The following is an 18,287-nucleotide window of genomic DNA, read 5'->3' on the forward strand; positions in this document are numbered from 1 at the left end:
TATTTAATGGCTGTAAGGCATTTGAAAAGTTTTCTATATTATAACAGTTTGTAGCGGTCCTTATAAGTGCTTATAAGTCCTTATATTTGAAAATAAAATATAAAGGTCCTTATAGGTGCTTACTTTTTCTTTAAAGCCCTTATTTTTTTGTTTTTAGTGCTTATTTTTTTTTTGCTCTTAGTGCTTTTTTTTTTTTTTTTTTTTTTTAATGAATGTGCTATTTTCTCCCAAAGCAGAGACTAAATAAACAACTTTTATTCCTAATATGGAATGTCAGATGGTGAATCATGTTCCCAGAAATAGCTTTTCCCCCTTTCTCTGCATTAACATAACCTTTGGTGTGCACAAAGAGTACAGACAGGTGCCCGTCATTCTATTGGTCAAAGAACTGCGAAAGCAGTAGAAAATTCCGGTACATTCGGCATTCTTTTCCTCCCACCCAAATACTACACACGTTTAAATTTCTATCAAAATCTTAAAAATTTGCATTCTCGTTCTGCTTGGTCAGTTCATATTCGTGTGTATTATGATCGTTATGCTTATATTATGAGTATATGTATGAATATTTATAATAACATAGTTGCAGTAACTGCCGAAGTATAGTAAACATCCAAAAATGGTTGTGTTTTAACACAGATTAGCTTTCTAAGGAATAATATTCGAAATGGCTTAAATAAAGGGAAAGTAATCGAATAGTCAAAATAATTTCATTTTTTTGGCATTATACAGTACGAATTATACATTATACAGTACGAAGGTTGGGAGGTCCCCCTTTCTCCGCAAAATGTTGAATATTGAAACTGTAACAGTTCGCTGCAAAACAAGCAACAGACTTTTTTTTTTTGTGTGTGTCACTTTCCAATCTGGAATGAATAGGACTAAAAGTTCTGCGGTCTACCAAACCAAGTGAAGAATGATTCTGTTCCGGAAATTTAACGCCGTCTTTTGAAAATTATAATGAAAAACACCCCAGTTATTTAGTTCTTTATTCTCCCAATACCGGCAGTTGTTGATTCCGATTGCGTAATATCACGTAGAGAAGAATTACGGTGCAGGTATTGCACAATAACGTTTTTGATAATTAATTTTGATGTTCAGTCTGAGATTTGTTTATGAACACTTAAAAGAGTTTTACTATGCTTGCTAAGCAGAATATTTTTTAGTTCCGTTGGTTTATTTTTATATGATGCACGTATTGAAATGTCAAAAGCATTTATTTAGCGGAAAAATCTGAAGAGCGGCTACAGTCTACCTCCCCCCGGTCCGCCCCTTCAAGTTACGCTCGACTGTCCGAATATTCGCCAATTTCCAAGTATGCTGGTTAGTTAAGCTTTTACTGATGGCTGTATGATAAAAAAATAAAGATGGCTGTATGAAGCAAATTTCTGTCTTCTGCCTCTTTTTTACTTAAATTACTTTTTTACTTAAATCACTTCTATGCTTGCAATATCTGTTAAGAGAAAACTGATATATAATGAAAATTTAGAAAATGTTCAGAATTTAGATTTAAATTATTTAAATATCAATATGAGTGGAAAAATAAATTGTATTTATTATTAGGTTCCAAGCATATACAATAAATATGCTTTATTATTATTTATTTTCTCTATTTTGAACTGAAATTTCATCATTAAATCTTGTAATATAGTTTAGTTCTTCATAGTTTTTTTTTTCTCTCATTGTAAACTAGTTCTGTAAATTGAACTATTATTTAGAATTAAAAATAACAACAAAAAAAAAGAGTAATTATTTTCCATGGTTAAGGTAATGCTTATTCTCTCTTAATAAGTACTTCATTTCTCATATTTTAAATTACAAGTCTAATTTTTAAGGTTATGCAGTTGTGTATGATGTAATTAGACAGGTGCTTATTTTTTTTCTTAAAATGTGCTTGAAAAGTGTTTATAGGTGCTTATTTTTTTAACTAAAATGTAGCTATGAACCCTGTATAAATATTTCCTGTAACAAACAGAAAATATTTCTTTCCAGGCTTCAAAACAGTTCACAATGGAATATTTCTTTCGAGATAATCCTGTTTTGTCAACACCTATATTATATGAATTTGAACCTTGTGACAATGATAAAGTGAGTATCATCAGTTGGTATACTGTTGCTGATTGTAACGCTTTAAAACTGTATGCGGCTCTTTTAAATGTATTCTTTTAGTGCATGAGAAAAATCTTGAGTGTATGTTTTCTTATTTGAGTACCTCCTACGATAACAAATTTATGTGCATAGTCAAAATAACTGGAAAAAAAAAAAAAAAAAAAGCTGTGATAAGTATTTGTATAGTTTTCAGCTTCTACTTCTTCTCTTTTTTTTCTCTTTATTTTAAATAACTTTACAGTATTTCTGTCAGCTGCAGTTGTGATGTTTAAATTCCTGAGATATGTAGATGGAAAGAAAAAGAATAATATATATATATATTTGAAAAATTTCCACCCATTGGGATTCCTTGTATTTGTTTAAAGATACAATTGATAAAGAGAATGTAATTATTGAAAAGCATGCTCCTAAGAAAAAGTTGCCATTTTTCGTTATCAATTATTGTAGAAATCTGAGGAATAATATCTGGTAGAGCAAGTAAGTTGGTATAAATTTCTTCAAGCGGTAAGGTAGTATAAAGGTTTTCGAAATCGTAGCATTGTATATGGTCGATTTTAATTGAATTAATTGTCTTAATTACGAGTTCGTTACTTGAAATCATCCAGTTGCAATGCAGATCTTGAAAATTATAGTTATTAATCAAGTCACGTATTAAACGAAGTTTTTTTGCAAAAAGATAATCTATTTCTTTAAGATAACTTTTGGTACTATTGGCAATGAACCTGAATTTAATAGGTGACTTATGAAATTTTGGAAGGGCATAGAGATTTGCGAATCTGTTATTATATTTCCGTGGATGTATCTTAAGTCTTTTATGTAGTGCGTTAAATTTATTGATAAGAATTTTGGTGTTGGTGGTAATTTTTTGGTAAGTGCCATTACTATTTAGTTCTTTGTGTAGAAGGTCGAAATAAAACTTTTTTCAGAGAACACTAAAATTGTTGCTAGCTTTGTCAATTTTTGTAATGATAAAATTATCTTGCAGTTTGTTGATTAGATCAAAGAGTCGTTTCTTATTGTGTAGAGAGTTGAAAGAAGGTGCCTTGAAGAGTGAATGTTGAAATTCTGTAATCAGTGCAGCTTTCCATTCAAGAAATGTGGTAGTAGGTAAATTGGATTTATTACTAGCTAACATGATAAATTTATCAAGATCTTGATTGAATTGTCTGAGGCAAAGATGTTTATTGATTCTAAAAGTAGGACGAAATTTGGTGCCAAGTTGTAAAAGGTCTCGTAATTCTAAGTCTTCAATGATGTTAAGATCTCCTGTTATCACATGTTGGTGGAAAGGATCGACATATTTTTGGTAAAGAGCCTTTTGGCAATGACACATGCAATTTTCTTGAATCTCGTGTTGGTTGATGACTAGTTGACCTAAGTTCTTTTCAAATTTAAAGCAGGGCTTAATTTGGAGTTGTTGTTCAGGAAGCAAGTGTTGATATTTTTTGAAAATGTTAGGTATTTTTAGTTGATCGTAAGAAGGGTGTTTGAATTGTACCGTACAAAACAGTTTTTTGTGAAAAAAATTGCTATTTTTTAGCTTAAAATTGCAGAAGTCTATAATTAAGTCTTTTATGATTTGTAAACAGCTAAAATTTTCATTTACGACTAATTAGATTCCACAAGGTAACATTCTTAAATGTATGTAGAAGTTTTATGGCATTCTTAGCAAATTCATTATGTTCAAGGAAGGAATGAAGATTTTTAATTATTAAATTCAGATCTTGATTAGAAAAAAATTTTTTGTGTTTGGAATCACCTCCTCTGGTACCTCTGGTCGTTATACTGCTATGTTCATATATTGAGACTTCTGTCTGTCTGTTGGTGGTATGACTCAGATAAGCATTCAGTCCGTAAGGGTAAAGTGACTTTTTTTAAAGTATGTATAAGGATTCCATAAAAAGTCTAAGTTTGGTGTTCGGTACAATATCAAGCACAGTAATTTCTATGTTATCAAAATTATGCATATTATAATGCTCGAGAATAGCTGTATGCTGATTATTCTTTGTGAGATTATTGCTATTATTTTTAAATTTTTTAATATGAGATCTATGGTTATTAATTCTGAGGTTGAGAGGGTTTTTTTGTCTGACCTATATATGTGAGAGAACATTCTTTACAGGTGATTTGGTAGATACAATTGAAAGTCTTTCATAGTGATTGTGTCGTATTAGTATTGGTGGGAAGTGGAGTAGCATTAGCCTTACAAGTTTTACAAAGCTTGTTGCTTCATTGAATTATGATTGATCAGAGCCTGTAAATGAAAGTAAAGAGGGAGCTAGCCTGCTTTACAGTGTTTTTTGGAAGAAAGACTAACCTATCGTGAAAGTGGAACTGTAAACAGTATCCGGTAACTTAAAAGCTGAAGCTTGAAAAGTGAAATTGAAATACACCTAAACAATCAAACTTATTAAACTTTCAGCGCTCGAGGCTGCTAAAAAGAATATTAATTGAAAAAGAAAATGTAAAGCGAACTGGTAATTAGACGAAAGACCTATCTGGTCTCAAAAGCTTTTGCGCATAATGCTGCAAAAAGATTTGAAAGAATAGTAGTAGGTAGGAACATTGCAGCAACCTTGCTAAAAAGTTACCAGGAGCTGTGGCTCCACGAAATGTTGTAACATAGTACTACATAAACAATAAGAACAGTTTTTTTTCCCTTGAAAAGCCAACTGAGAGTACGAGTGGGCTAATATACCATTTTTCCGCTATTTAATTATTGTTTTTGTAGCTAGTTTTTGATGCTTTTTGTGTCTTTATTATATTTTTTAATTTTGATTTTACGTTTTATGTATTGGCATATTATATATTGGCAATTTTAATTTTAATTTTTTATGTATAGGCATTTTATATATTGACATTTATAATCTATGTTTTTTGTAACTTCCTAATATTGGGTTGTTCGGAAAGTAATTTCGTTTTTTCCTGTCAGACGACTTAATTACATTGTTTCGAAACCAACTTCACACTTAAGCCGCATAACCATTATATGTCTTGAGAGCTGATATTACAAGGCTTGTGTGTGAAAAAGTTCTATTAATTCTACGCAGTAGTTTTTGGTTGGTGCCTTTTTAAATATGGAGACAATAAGCAGCATTTTCGTCATATTTTACTTTTTTACTTCAGAAAAGGTAAAAATGCTGTCCAAGCGAGAAAAAAATTGACGGATGTGTATGGAGAAGGTGTGTTAACAGTACGCCAGTGCCAGAACTGGTTTGCAAAGTTTCGATCTAGCAATTTTGATGTCGAAGATGCACCACGGTCTGGAAGGCCGGTTGAAGCTGACAAAGATGCGATAAAGGCATTAATTCATGCAAATCGGCGAATAACCACACGAGAGATCGGTGAGAGGTTAAATTTGTCGAATTCGACTGTTTATGGCCACTTGAAAGGCCTGGGCTTAACCTCGAAGCTCGATGTGTGGGTGCCCCATGTTCTTACGGAGCGAAATTTGTGTCGTCGCATTGACGTGTGTGATTCGCTCCTCAAACGTCAGGAAAATGATCCATTTTTGAAGCGGATTTTTACTGGGGACGAAAAATGGGTCATATACAACAATGTGAAACGCAAGAGGTCATGGAGCAGAAAAAATGAACCGGCTCAAAGCGTTTCAAAAGCCAACATTCACCAAAAAAAGGTGATGCTGTCCGTTTGGTGGGATTTCAAAGGAATCTTTTTTTTTTTTTTTTTTTGAGCTTTTACCGGACAATACAACTATTAATTCAGAAGTCTATTGTCATCAGCTGGACAAATTGAATGATGCACTTAAACAGAAGAGGCCAGAATTAACCAACAGGAAGGGTGTAGTGTTCCACCAGGATAATGCGAGACCTCATACAAGTTTGGTCACTCACCAAAAGCTTTTACAGTTTGAATGGGACATACTGCAACACCCACTATATTCTCCAGATCTGGCACCTTCCGATTATTATTTGTTCCGGTCCCTGCAAAATTTTTTGGATGGTAAAACCTTTACCTCAAATGAAGATGTTAAAAACCACCTGAATCAGTTTTTTGCCAGCAAGGACCAAAACTTTTATGAGTGGGGAATCATGTTACTGCCAGAAAGATGGCAAAAGGTGTTGGACCAGAATGGCCAATATATAATTTAATAAAATATTTATTCATTATACGAAAATTGTCTTTCATGTTCCCCCCAAAAAAATGAAATTACTTTCCGAACAACCCAATATATATATATATATATATATTTTTTCCGTCCATCTTTTTTTTCATGTGAGTTAACTTTTCACATTACACAACGGTCAGATTAATTAATTTTTTTCGTGCAATAGCAAGTCTTCCAGCACTAAAATTTGGCAGTTTTATCGCGCTTTTACAGTTTTTCCAGTTTTACCAGGCAAATTTCTTATTGTTTATGTAGTACTATGTTACAACATTTCGTGGAGCCACAGCTCCTGGTAACTTTTGAGCAAGGTTGCTGCAATGTTCCTACCTACTGCTATTCTTTTATGCGCAAAAGTTTTTGAGACCAGATAGGTCTTTCATCTAATTACCAGTTCGCTTTACATTTTCTTTTTCAATTATATATATATATATATATGTAAGCTAAAACAAAATACAATGCTTGCATTAAGAAATAATTAGTAACCTCAAAATTAACTATTCTAGACTTAATGCTCTTTTCCTAAAGTCATCTGTTCACCCAAGTTCGAGATCTTTCTATGTTACATAACAACCTAAAATTAACCAATCACAGCTCAGTACTTTCTGCATCTGTTATATATAAATACTCTTTGAAAAACAGCTATGCCATTTCTTTCCTTAGCTTCTACTGTGCTAACATCCTCGCGCTGCTTTTGGATAAGTTCCTTGTCTACAAAAATGATCTGATGTGAATTATAATAGAACAAAATTATGATTCGAAATGGCTACATCTGGAAGTATGTGATTTTTGTATCCATCTATCTAACTACGTAGACTTCAAACTGCAGTGCATCAAAATATCCATCCATGGCCATGATGACTGCAAGCTGCAGTGCATCAAAATATCCATCCTTGGCCATGACGACTGCAAGCTGTTAAAGTGTCGGATTCCTTCTATGCACTTAAAATACTAAACACACATATATATATAGCATTTATCTGTTACCATGTGAAATCTTGTCTTGCATCTTATCATTAACTAAAATGATATAAAAAATCTTTACTCAAGTTGTTGTATATTGCATAAATATATAAAATCTCAACATTTTAAAAAGTTATAATGAAATTGTTTGAAGTATTTAAAAATGGTACATTTAAAGTTTTTCCTTTAGAAATTTGCAAAACATAGCACAATTGTTTTAATAATTTTAAAGAAATGTCTTGTTTTGTCTTGTTTTAATAATTTAAAGAAATGTCTTGTCCTGTTTATGCTGAAATATAATGGAAACAGGGAGGAGTTTATTTAAAAATTTCTCATGATTGCTGTTTATTATGTCAGCATAAAAGATAGGATGGATCTAAGTTAATCCATTAAATTGATGCAGAGTACTTTCCAAGGGAAATCTGACAAACATTTCACTGTGATAAAGTACCTGTGTCTCTCTCATTTTCAAGAACAAACAGTATTCAGCTAACAGTAGAAATTGATCAGTTTGTCTTGTGAAATGTATTGAGCATGGAACAGAAATTCATATTTGTGAGGTGGAATTTTTTGTAATACTAAAAATTTATTAATTCAATTTTCCTTTGCTTCTATTCTAATAAGTTATTCTATATGCATAAATATTTATTTAATCTGCATTTGAAATATATGGATAAAAAATTGAGCTGAACAACAGTGTGTAGTTAAATGTTTAAAGTTGCCTTTACATACAACATAAGATTTGACTATACTTAAAATTTTATTTTCTGATACAAGTTTTAAAGTTAAAAGACTTGTGTTAGCCAAAGAACAAATACTTATTTATTTTGTACCATTTTAGTGCCATTATATGGCTTACCTGTGTTTAAGGGAGTTCTGAAATGCTGGGTGTTCATTGAGAGTTTGATTCAGGCGATTTAATTCCATGGTTGTTTGTTCTTGTGGTTTTCTCATACATTGCGAGGGGAGAATACAAATCAGTTTTCATAGATTTTCTAGGTAGGAATTTCTTCTCTTAGGCTTATAGTCTTCCATTACTTTTTCCTACATTAAAAGCTGTTTCAGAGGAGAAAAGCAGAACCCATCCAAAAAGTTTTATAAATTTACAACAGAATGACTGCTGAAGAAATATATGGTTTATTTGTTTTCTTTTTTAGCAGTGTCATTGATTATATATCATTTTCAGATATCCATTACACTCATCACTATGATAGATGAAAATAAAAAGAATACTGTTGGTGAGGCTAAATAATACAAGTAACTGTTGCATTAACATCATGGGTTGCCATGACAGCCCCGGATGCACCATGGTATTTCGTTAAAATCCTCTTCTACTATATTTCCATATGACATATGACAGTTTAATAATGTTGATGTCACTATGACAACAGTTCAACCATCAAAGCCGGAGCTTTCTGACTTATTTTTCCATGGTTTATAGTTACAAGTTCTAAATATTAAGAAAAAGAATTTCTTGGGCAAATGTGACCAGCAAACTTCATGTGGTTAATTTCAATGTACTTAATATAATTTATGTAATTCATTATTATACTTATGTTGCTATAAGCCATCAATGTTTGTAGCACCAAAGTGTTTTCTGCAAACTTCCTTTCAAAAATAGCTAGTAGTGTCTCTTGTATGACACTTAATCAGTTAGACTAAAAGTAGTCTCATTTTTAAAATATTTGCAATTAAATTATTGAATTTCACGAATTAAAGAATTGTATGAAGAAAATTATTAATCTAGGTATGCAGGCATAAGATAACAAATAATGTTCAGTATTCTTTTAAACAGAGGTAAATACTTGAAATGTTGTATTTGTGTTACTGAATCATTGGTGTCTTGTGCTGTCTTATATTTATTTCATTAAAAAAGTTTAAAAAAAAAAAAAAAACTTTTTGTGATTTTTCAGAAATTAGTGCACATAACCATAAAATTCATGTTTACTTTACTTGTATGTATTTATATGATAATTTATTTTTCCAGTTCTGAAGAAATATATTATTACAATAAATGTATGTGTCCAACAAATGGCTCAATATGCTATATGGGAGAAATTATCTAAATGATATTTCATATTCTCATGCTTTTGTAATATGATTTTTCAGATAAACAAATTGTCTATTGAGCATAATGCTGCATTGTGTTTAAGTAAAGAAGCAAGACGTTGGGTTAGTTGTGTTGCTAAAGAAGTCAGAGTTATAAGAGACAGTCAAGAAGAGCTAAAGAAACTGCTTGCTCAAATTGGAGATAAAGTATTCATTTTAATTATTTTGCTGTAATTAGCATAATTTTATTTTTATCAGTCTACTGTTGATTTCTTTACATTCTGTTTATTCATCATGCACATCATTTCCTGTTACCAGGTAACCAAGAAAGTTTTGACCCATTTTATTCTTTGAAATAATCATCAGTGTTTTCAAATACATGTTTCTAATGAGACACAAACTTATAGATGCCCTTTTTGGAAACTCCCCTTTTTTTTTCTTGAGTTCAAAAATTGTGATACAGCCTTTGTGATGTCATTGTGGTTTAGGAACTGCTATTCTCACAAGATGGTTATACATAGCCCAAAATAGGTAACAGTGCGATCAGTGGCGTAGCTAGGGTGGGGCAAGAGGGGACATCTGTCCCCAGGTACAGCATTCAGGGGGCGCCAAATTGATGTTATGAAATTTTAGAATGAAATGTTTTCCATTCTTGGCACACAGAAAGGGGCACAAAATCTTCAGTTGTCCCCGGGGGCTGAAAACCCTAGCTACGCCTCTGAGTGCAATGGAGCAATGTCTGGTGAATAGGGTGGCTGAGACAGAACTTTCCAACCCGTGTTTTGATCATAGAGCTGTAATGTACTAGAGAGAGAAACGACAACCCTGAAGGGGAACAGGAATATGAACCACATGACATTTGGAACATTTCCCAGATCGTATTTCCTGCGAATCTTCCTTACCATTACAGTTCTATGGAGAATTTGTGAGAAGCAAGTGTTTTGTGTGTACACGCGTTGTTTCGGACTTAAAAAATGGTACTTTCGTGCTCCGCATATGGATTTAATTCCAGATACGTGAAAGATGGAGGAGTAACATTTCACAGCTGAGCTTTTTCTAATGTTTTAAAACCTAATTTTATAAAATGTAGAGGTTTTTTTATCCTTTCTACTTGCCGTTTTCTAATAAAAAATAGATTTTCTAATTTTATATAATATATGCATACTTGAAATAACATTTAAATAAAAGTATCTTTATATATATGTATGTTTCTAATAACTGTGTTCTGAAAAAAAAAAAAAAATGTTAAAATTTTAGTAATATGATATAATTTTAATGAGTCTAGTATTCTGCTTTGGCGACATCTTTTATACGCCAACAGACTTTGCTTTGAATGCGTTTGTTTATATATTCTTTGTATGCGTTTGCTTATGCGGACATGTGCGAAGTAGTAATGTATGTATTTAATATTTGGTAATGATGATGTAGCGCTGTGTAAGAACTGCATAAAATTATGTTTTTTTCTTTGGAGGGGACATGAATGACTTTATTTTATCCCCTTTTCTTGTATCCAAATATAACAAATATGCTTTCTGGGCTTCACTTGTAGCTTTATTGCCTCTGATTTTTTAGTGTCTATGTAATGTATCAATTATTTATTATTATTAATTAATTATTTTTATACATTTACTGTGTTATAAAGAAAGTTATATCTAATTATGATTAGATGCCATTAGATGTTATTTATTTGGAAAGTGCAAGTTTTTTTAGTCATATTCAGTATAATATATGCATTGTGATTGAAATAAAATTCCTTGAACTTATAGTTATCTTGGAGTTAATTACAATAAACAGTTTTACTTGTATAAAATTTATATTTTACGATACTAAATTCGTCAAGAATCGTTCTTCATTTGAATCTATCACTGAAATTTTTGTATTTTTAATTTCTTCTTATTATTAATTTAGTTTGTTCTCTCCAGTTTTTATTTTATTTTATTTTAAATTTTGTAAACGCCGATGGACATATTACAAAATGTTATTCTGCAGCATGAAAATTATCCTGTTAAATTTTAAAATAAAGTGTCCAATTTTAGAGAAATTATTAATTTTAGCTGGTGTTTATTGATTTAACCTCTTCTGCAAATTCAACGGCAGCTTCTGTGAAATGACATCTTTCCAAGTTCGCATTTCGAACTGAGAGAAAAGAGAGGAAAAAATCGCCAGCCATGGTGATAGTACGCCAAAGTCTGGGTTCAGTTCCATTTCATGCAGCTCATTCCTGTGCCGTTTTTTCACCCGGTTTTGAATGGCGAGGCTCCGTCTAGTATATAACAGGTCTATGGTTTTGATCACCTCTTTGGTCACTTTTTCTGTATGTGGTCTGGCATTACAATGCAAGAGGAGAACTTCTCTTCTGTTGACCAGTGCTGAAACTCTTTGCACTGTTTGCAATGCAGCTGAAACTCTTTGCATTTGTGACGAGTAGGCCTCAACTGTTATGATTTTTCCATTTTTTAGATGTTCATAATGTAGTATGCCAGCCTTCGTCCAGCAAACACATCATTACCTTCTTTTCGTGAATATCCGGTTTCATCAGAATCAATTTGACCACTCGGATATGCCAAAAGTAATTGCTATCAAAAACTGCACTAACTTTTTCTTGGTTTCCTGGTAATATTTGCACTTTAAATACAATATCTCAGATAACATTTCTTAAAGATTAAAATATTTATAGAAATAAACTTGATAATATGGTCAGTATCATTGTAGATCTTTGATCAGTTTATGTATATTTCTATAAAGCTTTTATTCTTATTTGTTTCATATTTAAAAAAATGTTTTCAGTTTAGCATTTAATATGAATAGATAGAATCTAGAAACATATTTTATATGTAAAAGGCTTTGTTTATTAAGTGCAGTTAGAAGCTTCACAGTTTGAACATTATAAGCAGTATCTAGATGACATTATGGTGAACTTTTTGTTTTGGCCTTGTTAGTCATCATGACCAGTAATATAAAATGTAAGAAATAATGCCTTAATATTATAAACTTAAACTGCTGAATATTTAAAAATTTAAATAAGAAAATGAAAGAAAACTATAATTAAAATTAATAACTGTACTGTAGAACAAGGTGTGCAAGAAAATACAGCTTGTTTCTTTTATCTCTACACGTAATAGTTTTCAGCAATTTGATATTTGTAGGTTTTTAAGTAGAAATTAAAATTGTTAGCTGTCCAATCCCCCAAATCATTATTTTGCCTTGATTTGTTGGTATTGTGTGTTAGAAATCAAAAGACAAGTACAAGGGTGGATTGGAAAAAAAAAAAAAAAAAAAAATAAAAGGCTATATTTGTAATCAATTATTTATTAATAATAGACAGATAATAACAAAAGGAAATTAAGAGGCATACTTGCCTATCATTTTTTCACATAATCACTAATTTTATTTAAGTTTTCATCCAAATGTAGAACAACTTATTTAACCTGTCGTGGAAGACAGATTAAATTGCACACTGAGCCAGCTCTCATTGGCTGTTTTCACATCACTATCTGAAGAGAACTTCATAATGTTAAATGTTCCAATTAAATGTTTCTTCAATTTTGGAAAAAGGAAATGGTCTTTGGGTGCTAAATCTGGGCTATATGGGAGGTGACTTCAGACTTCCTAGTTTGAGTTTGGCAAGCTGTATGGTGTCAGGTGTTGTCATTCACCATCACTCAACATGCCAAGACACTTGCATCAGATGGCTTCATGTAACTTGTCAGAGTGGCTCAGTAATGGTATGGCCGAGATCCAGATACTCGATCAGGGTAATGAATCATGGCTTGCACCTCCAAGCAAAACCACTTTTCTAAACACCTTGCCAATCAATCTGGCACATTTGTGAGCTTACTCTACCTATCTCCATAACTGCTGCTAGAGAACTAGTGCCATCTGTTTACACTATGGGAAAAAAGTATTTCCTTCACAGTAATTACTTTTCAAATGTTGATCCTTGTAACCTTTTTTCTGAATCCACCTATGTATTTTTTAGTGCTAGATATTAAATGTTTGGCCTAGTTTCTATGCAAAATATATCCTTTTATAGGGAATAATAGTTCAAACTATTAATTTTTTTTTTTAAATCTAGCAGTACTTCTTCTGTTACATTTACCTGACTACTTTCAAATAATCATTGAGGAAACATATATCACTTCAGCTGTACATCAAGAGAAAAATTCTGGCCTGTGTTCATATAATTCTAAGTTAAAAAAAGAAAAATCATGTTTTGTAAAAATAAATGCTACTTTTAAAACAGCATTTAAAATTGCAAGGAAGGTTATATCAGACAGCTTGTTTCAATATATCACAAAAGCAAGTTTTAAGATAATAAACCTACTAAAGAATTTTTTCTTGTGCATTATTTTTAATATCTGTAATATTCCAAAAGTTTGAAATTTTGTATCAAGGCACGAAGTTCTATTTCATTACTTGACTCATTGTATCATTAATATATGATTTGCATTTGAATTCATATATGTTTTGTATTATTATTTAGCCACCTTATGCTCTTCAAAGTGATCAGATTGGTCCGCAGGCTGAATTAGAAGCTAGAATTGATGAATTGAGACAGATTATTCGAAGAGCTCAGGTTAGCTTTTTTGTATTTCCTTTGAAGTCCAACAAAAATTTCATGTGTGGAAATGCTGTAAAAATTATTAATTGGAATTTGAAGTAATTAGCTGAAAATTTTCAACAATTAGCATTTTTTTAAATGATTGATTTATTAGATTACGGCAAAGCATTCGAGGGCTATCTGCCTTAAGGGAGGGATGCCTTCGTGGATGACTTTTTAAGGGAAACTGCCTCGTATACATGTTACACATGGGGAAAACCACGAAATGCAGCCAGCCTGTTCGCGGGATTCGAATCAGACCGAACTACCAGTGTTCTGCGACGTTACCGCTCGGCCGCTGGTGGGCCCATTTTTTTAAATGAAACTGTTATGCTGGTAGAAGTTTACCCTTATTCTTAAATTAAAAAAGAGGGTTATTAAGATCTTGTATTAGTAATGCTTATTTGTGCAGAAAAGTATAATCAGTAAACTAGTTTCCATTAGATGTCGTAAAATGCTCTTGTCTTTGGAAACATGTATATAAGAAATAGGGGGAGATTAATTTCTGCTTTGTCACTGTTTCTTTTTGTTATACAGTTGTATTGTTATCATAATTTGTGGCATATCTGTAGCTGAAGCAGGATCTAAATATTGAGAAAAATACAGGTGAATGTTAACAAATTTACTAAAATCAGCAAAAAATTATTCCTTCAGCTCCATATAAAATTGCAAAAGGTTACTTAGCACCACCATGTAGAATATTGAATTCTTGAAAACGTTCATAAAATGCTTCCTAACATTATCATACATTAACAGTGTTAGAATGGAGTAGTAACTGAAGGGGGGAAGCATTGGGTGTGCCTGTAATTGTGAAGTAACTTGAAAATGCTTTTCTAGATTGGTTTCAAGCTATGAAAAAAAAAAATTTATCCCCCCCCAATGCTCTTTTTACTACCATAGCGAATGCACTAAAATTTTAGTAAGCAAATTTTATATCAATTCAGGGATGGTTGACAAGTTGGAAACAGAGAAGAAACATTATTCATCCGAAACTACATAGTGAGAAAGAAAAAAGCAGATCATCATGTGGCTGAAAACTAGATAAATAATGCTTTACCTGGCTGCTAAATGAATGCAAGCCATATGAAATTTATAGTACAGGCATTACTGGATAGTGATACAGAATATTAAGAGAGTGCACAATCATGGATGATAAGTAATATTTTTACTGATTTTCTTTTGAAATGTGGCAGTGAATTGGAAAAGAAAAAATAACTTTACTAGTTAGATATATTAGTGTCTCTTCTTGAAAATATAACTCCTGATATTCAACCGTTAGCCATCTATTAATTTTTCGAACCATTTCCAAATAAATCTCTTTTTCTTCATTCCAATCAAAACTAAACAGTAGCAGATGATTAATTTGAAAAACCAACTCTTTATCTCAAAATGCTAAAGAGAAAATTTGAACAGAAAAATTGTTTCCGTAACATGCGAATGACCCTCTGTACTTTTAAGTTCTCTGTACTAAAACTTTCAAATGTTATTACAGAAAAGATTTTCAGAAAATGATAAACAGAATTGAATCTTGTGGAAATAAAGGAGAATATGCATTATCTCTGCTAGAGTTCATGCATATATGCAGGGGGTCACTTTCTTCTTGAGAAATTGCAAGCTGTAGATAATATTTAAGAAAGCTCTTGAATGTTGAAAAGTACTGAATAAAAAAACTACCAGCAGTTTTATAAAATTGAGAATAAAATTGAAGAACTGCTGATGAAGAGTATGAAACACAGATTGTTTTGAAAAATTTTAAACTTCAGTTGTATACTTATTATTAAAATACTTTTATTTAAAAAAATTGAAAAATAAATTTCAGATTTGAGATTAGAGATTTGGGTAAATACTTTAATTTTTAATTATTTTTTAGGATTAATTATGGGATTATTTGTTAGTTATTACTGTATAAGCTTTATTCTATGAGTGTTATGTACTATATAAGTTCAAAACTGATATTACAGAATGCAAATTGCTGTTTGTTAAGAATGCAAATTGCTGTCTTTAATAAGCTTGGAAGAAAAGTGATATTAACAAGCGACAGGTACTATATAACTATTCATCTTGCATTTAGTTAGGAGTTGAAGTACATTATCAGTGGAACATGTTCCCATTTGTCTTTCTGCATGTTCACAGCCCATTTTCTATTGTCAAGATAGCCATTCTTTTCTTAAACCATCAGCATTATGATATTAGAAAATACAGGAATGAAATTATTTGCCTTTTATTTCTTATTTTGTTAATTAGTACATGATACTTTGCAAAATTGTTTAAAATTATTATGTCCATAATGTAATTTAAAAAATGAAATTAATCATTATTAAAAAGTGCAGTCTGTTTCAAATTATAATTATATTAAAAAAAAATAAAAGTACCACTTCTAATATTGTGAGCCCCACTTAAGGGGCCAAAGAGGCACCATTTTCGCATACCTGATCTATAACTTCATTACTTACATGTTTTTTTCAAACACATTCCTGCAGTTTAAGTCTATTCTCTATTTCAATAAAGTGTTTTAATATTTTAGTAGATTGTAAAACAAGTTTAATATTCATACTTTATGATTTAGTAGTTTGCTAATAATATTTAATAGGAAAAGAGTACGTTAGCAAATTATCAAAGTAAGCACATTGTTTTTTAAATTCAAACATTTGCTCATAAACATGTTCTTTTTGATTGAAATCATCATAACGTTAATTTCATGCAATAAGCATAAATTTCTCTTAATTCATATCATGGGGAATATAACTGCTACAGTTTTATTTTCTTATTGAATATGTAATGGCTTTTGCAGTGCTAAATTAAATAGTCTTCGAAAGAATTGCATAAAGCTTTGCTGAAACAAAGTGTGATAGTGACTGTTATTGAATCATTTAGTACAAAAACAAATTTAAGTGTATGAGCAGCTCACAGGATGAAAAGTGGAAATCTTGAAGTATATTTTTTCCCACTCTTATATTGCTCACTTTCTGAAAGACAATGTCATTTCCCCTCCCATGTTCAGGTATTATAATTATCATTTCATTTGAATAACAACATGCATAGCATCAATTTGCAAGCATTGGTATTCTTTCAATTCTCTCTCAAGCAATGTTCATTTCCCCCCCTTTTTTTTTTTTTGTAATTATGCTGTCCTTGCAAAAACTTTTAAAAACATTTTTACTGATTTTGATTTCAAGTTCGAGATTGGAGTACGGATTTCTTTTATAGTATAAATTACTTTTTTTATGAATAACTTAAAAGTACAGAGGGTCATTCGCATGTTACGGAAACAATTTTTCTGTTCAAATTTTCTCTTTAGCATTTTGAGATAAAGAGTTGGTTTTTCAAATTAATCATCTGCTACTGTTTAGTTTTGATTGGAATGAAGAAAAAGATATTTATTTGGAAATGGTTCGAAAAATTAATAGATGGCTTGAAGTTTACATCAGTGTACTTTCTGAGGAAAAATATGTGTATTAGCAAATTAAAGCAGTATAAAAATCAAGGTTATTTCATTTCAGATAAAGTTACTTTTAAGTATATTACATTTTAAAGTGAAAAAAATGTCTAGCTAAAAGTAAAAATGAAAAAAAAAAAAAAAAAAAATTGTCACAAAACCAGTATCCTAAAATAGTCCAAACAAGTGAAATCTCTGATCCTGAAAGAATATCCATTGATTCAAAGAGCCATGGCATTAGAACTAGGAATGTCTTTTAGCTATAAAAGTAAAATCATTCACAAGTATTTAAAGTTAAAAAAGATGATTAAATGTAAAGTTTATCTGCTTTTCCCTAAGGAAGGGGGAAAATGTAGAAAATTATATGAAAAACACCATGCTGTCGACAAGTAAAAATTTATGATAACATCTGATGAGGGATGGATATATTTAAGTGACTTATAAAGATCAATTTTCTATTGCTGAGCTGATGAAAATGACTGTGTGGAATAGTTTTGTGAATCTACAGAAAAATTTTAAATTGGATTAATGATAGTTAATCCAATTCAAAAGATTTTGTTGAAGTGGTAAATTAAAACTCAAAACAGTCTAATATATGTCTCAATCAATTAATTCACTGTACTATATTAATCACCATGTCTTGTACTTTTCTGTTTTGTCTCAAATCTTTTAAGTTCTAGTAATTTCTATCAGTTTCTCAGATTTCAGTTTGTATTAATTGTTGATTTATGCAACACTTTAATAAATTTTGTCTAAAGTGATCTTTAACTTCACTGAATATTAAAAACATTTGACAAAACGTTAGATACTCTATATAGAAATGAAGTAGCAAATTTACTTAAAATTATAAGAAAGAACACAGTACCATATTTACTTTAAAAAATTACAGGGAAGTTCTAATCTGATTTTTGTATCTTTAACTATAGAGTTGATAACAATTTTAACAGTTGCACTATTAAAATTACATTATTACACTATTCACACACATTTCAACAGTTCATAATCAT

General features: G+C 31.0%; 1 protein-coding gene across 5 annotated transcripts in view; it reads left to right on the forward strand.

The window, feature by feature from the left end:
• The window catches only part of nwk (FCH and double SH3 domains nervous wreck), a 152,620-nt gene that overhangs the window by 51,070 nt on the left and 83,263 nt on the right, over positions 1–18,287 (forward strand). For all 5 annotated transcript variants that reach the window (XM_085815891.1, XM_085815893.1, XM_085815892.1 and 2 more), the window contains 3 exons: positions 1,990–2,085; positions 9,305–9,451; positions 13,728–13,820. In XM_085815891.1, the coding sequence (XP_085672017.1) occupies positions 1,990–2,085; positions 9,305–9,451; positions 13,728–13,820 (336 nt within the window). The remainder of the gene's footprint in view (positions 1–1,989; positions 2,086–9,304; positions 9,452–13,727; positions 13,821–18,287) is intronic.

This window comes from Stegodyphus dumicola, chromosome 4, assembly GCF_044657685.1.
Source record: "Stegodyphus dumicola isolate Sdum_Otavi_A_Nest chromosome 4, ASM4465768v1".
Taxonomy (NCBI): domain Eukaryota; kingdom Metazoa; phylum Arthropoda; class Arachnida; order Araneae; family Eresidae; genus Stegodyphus; species Stegodyphus dumicola.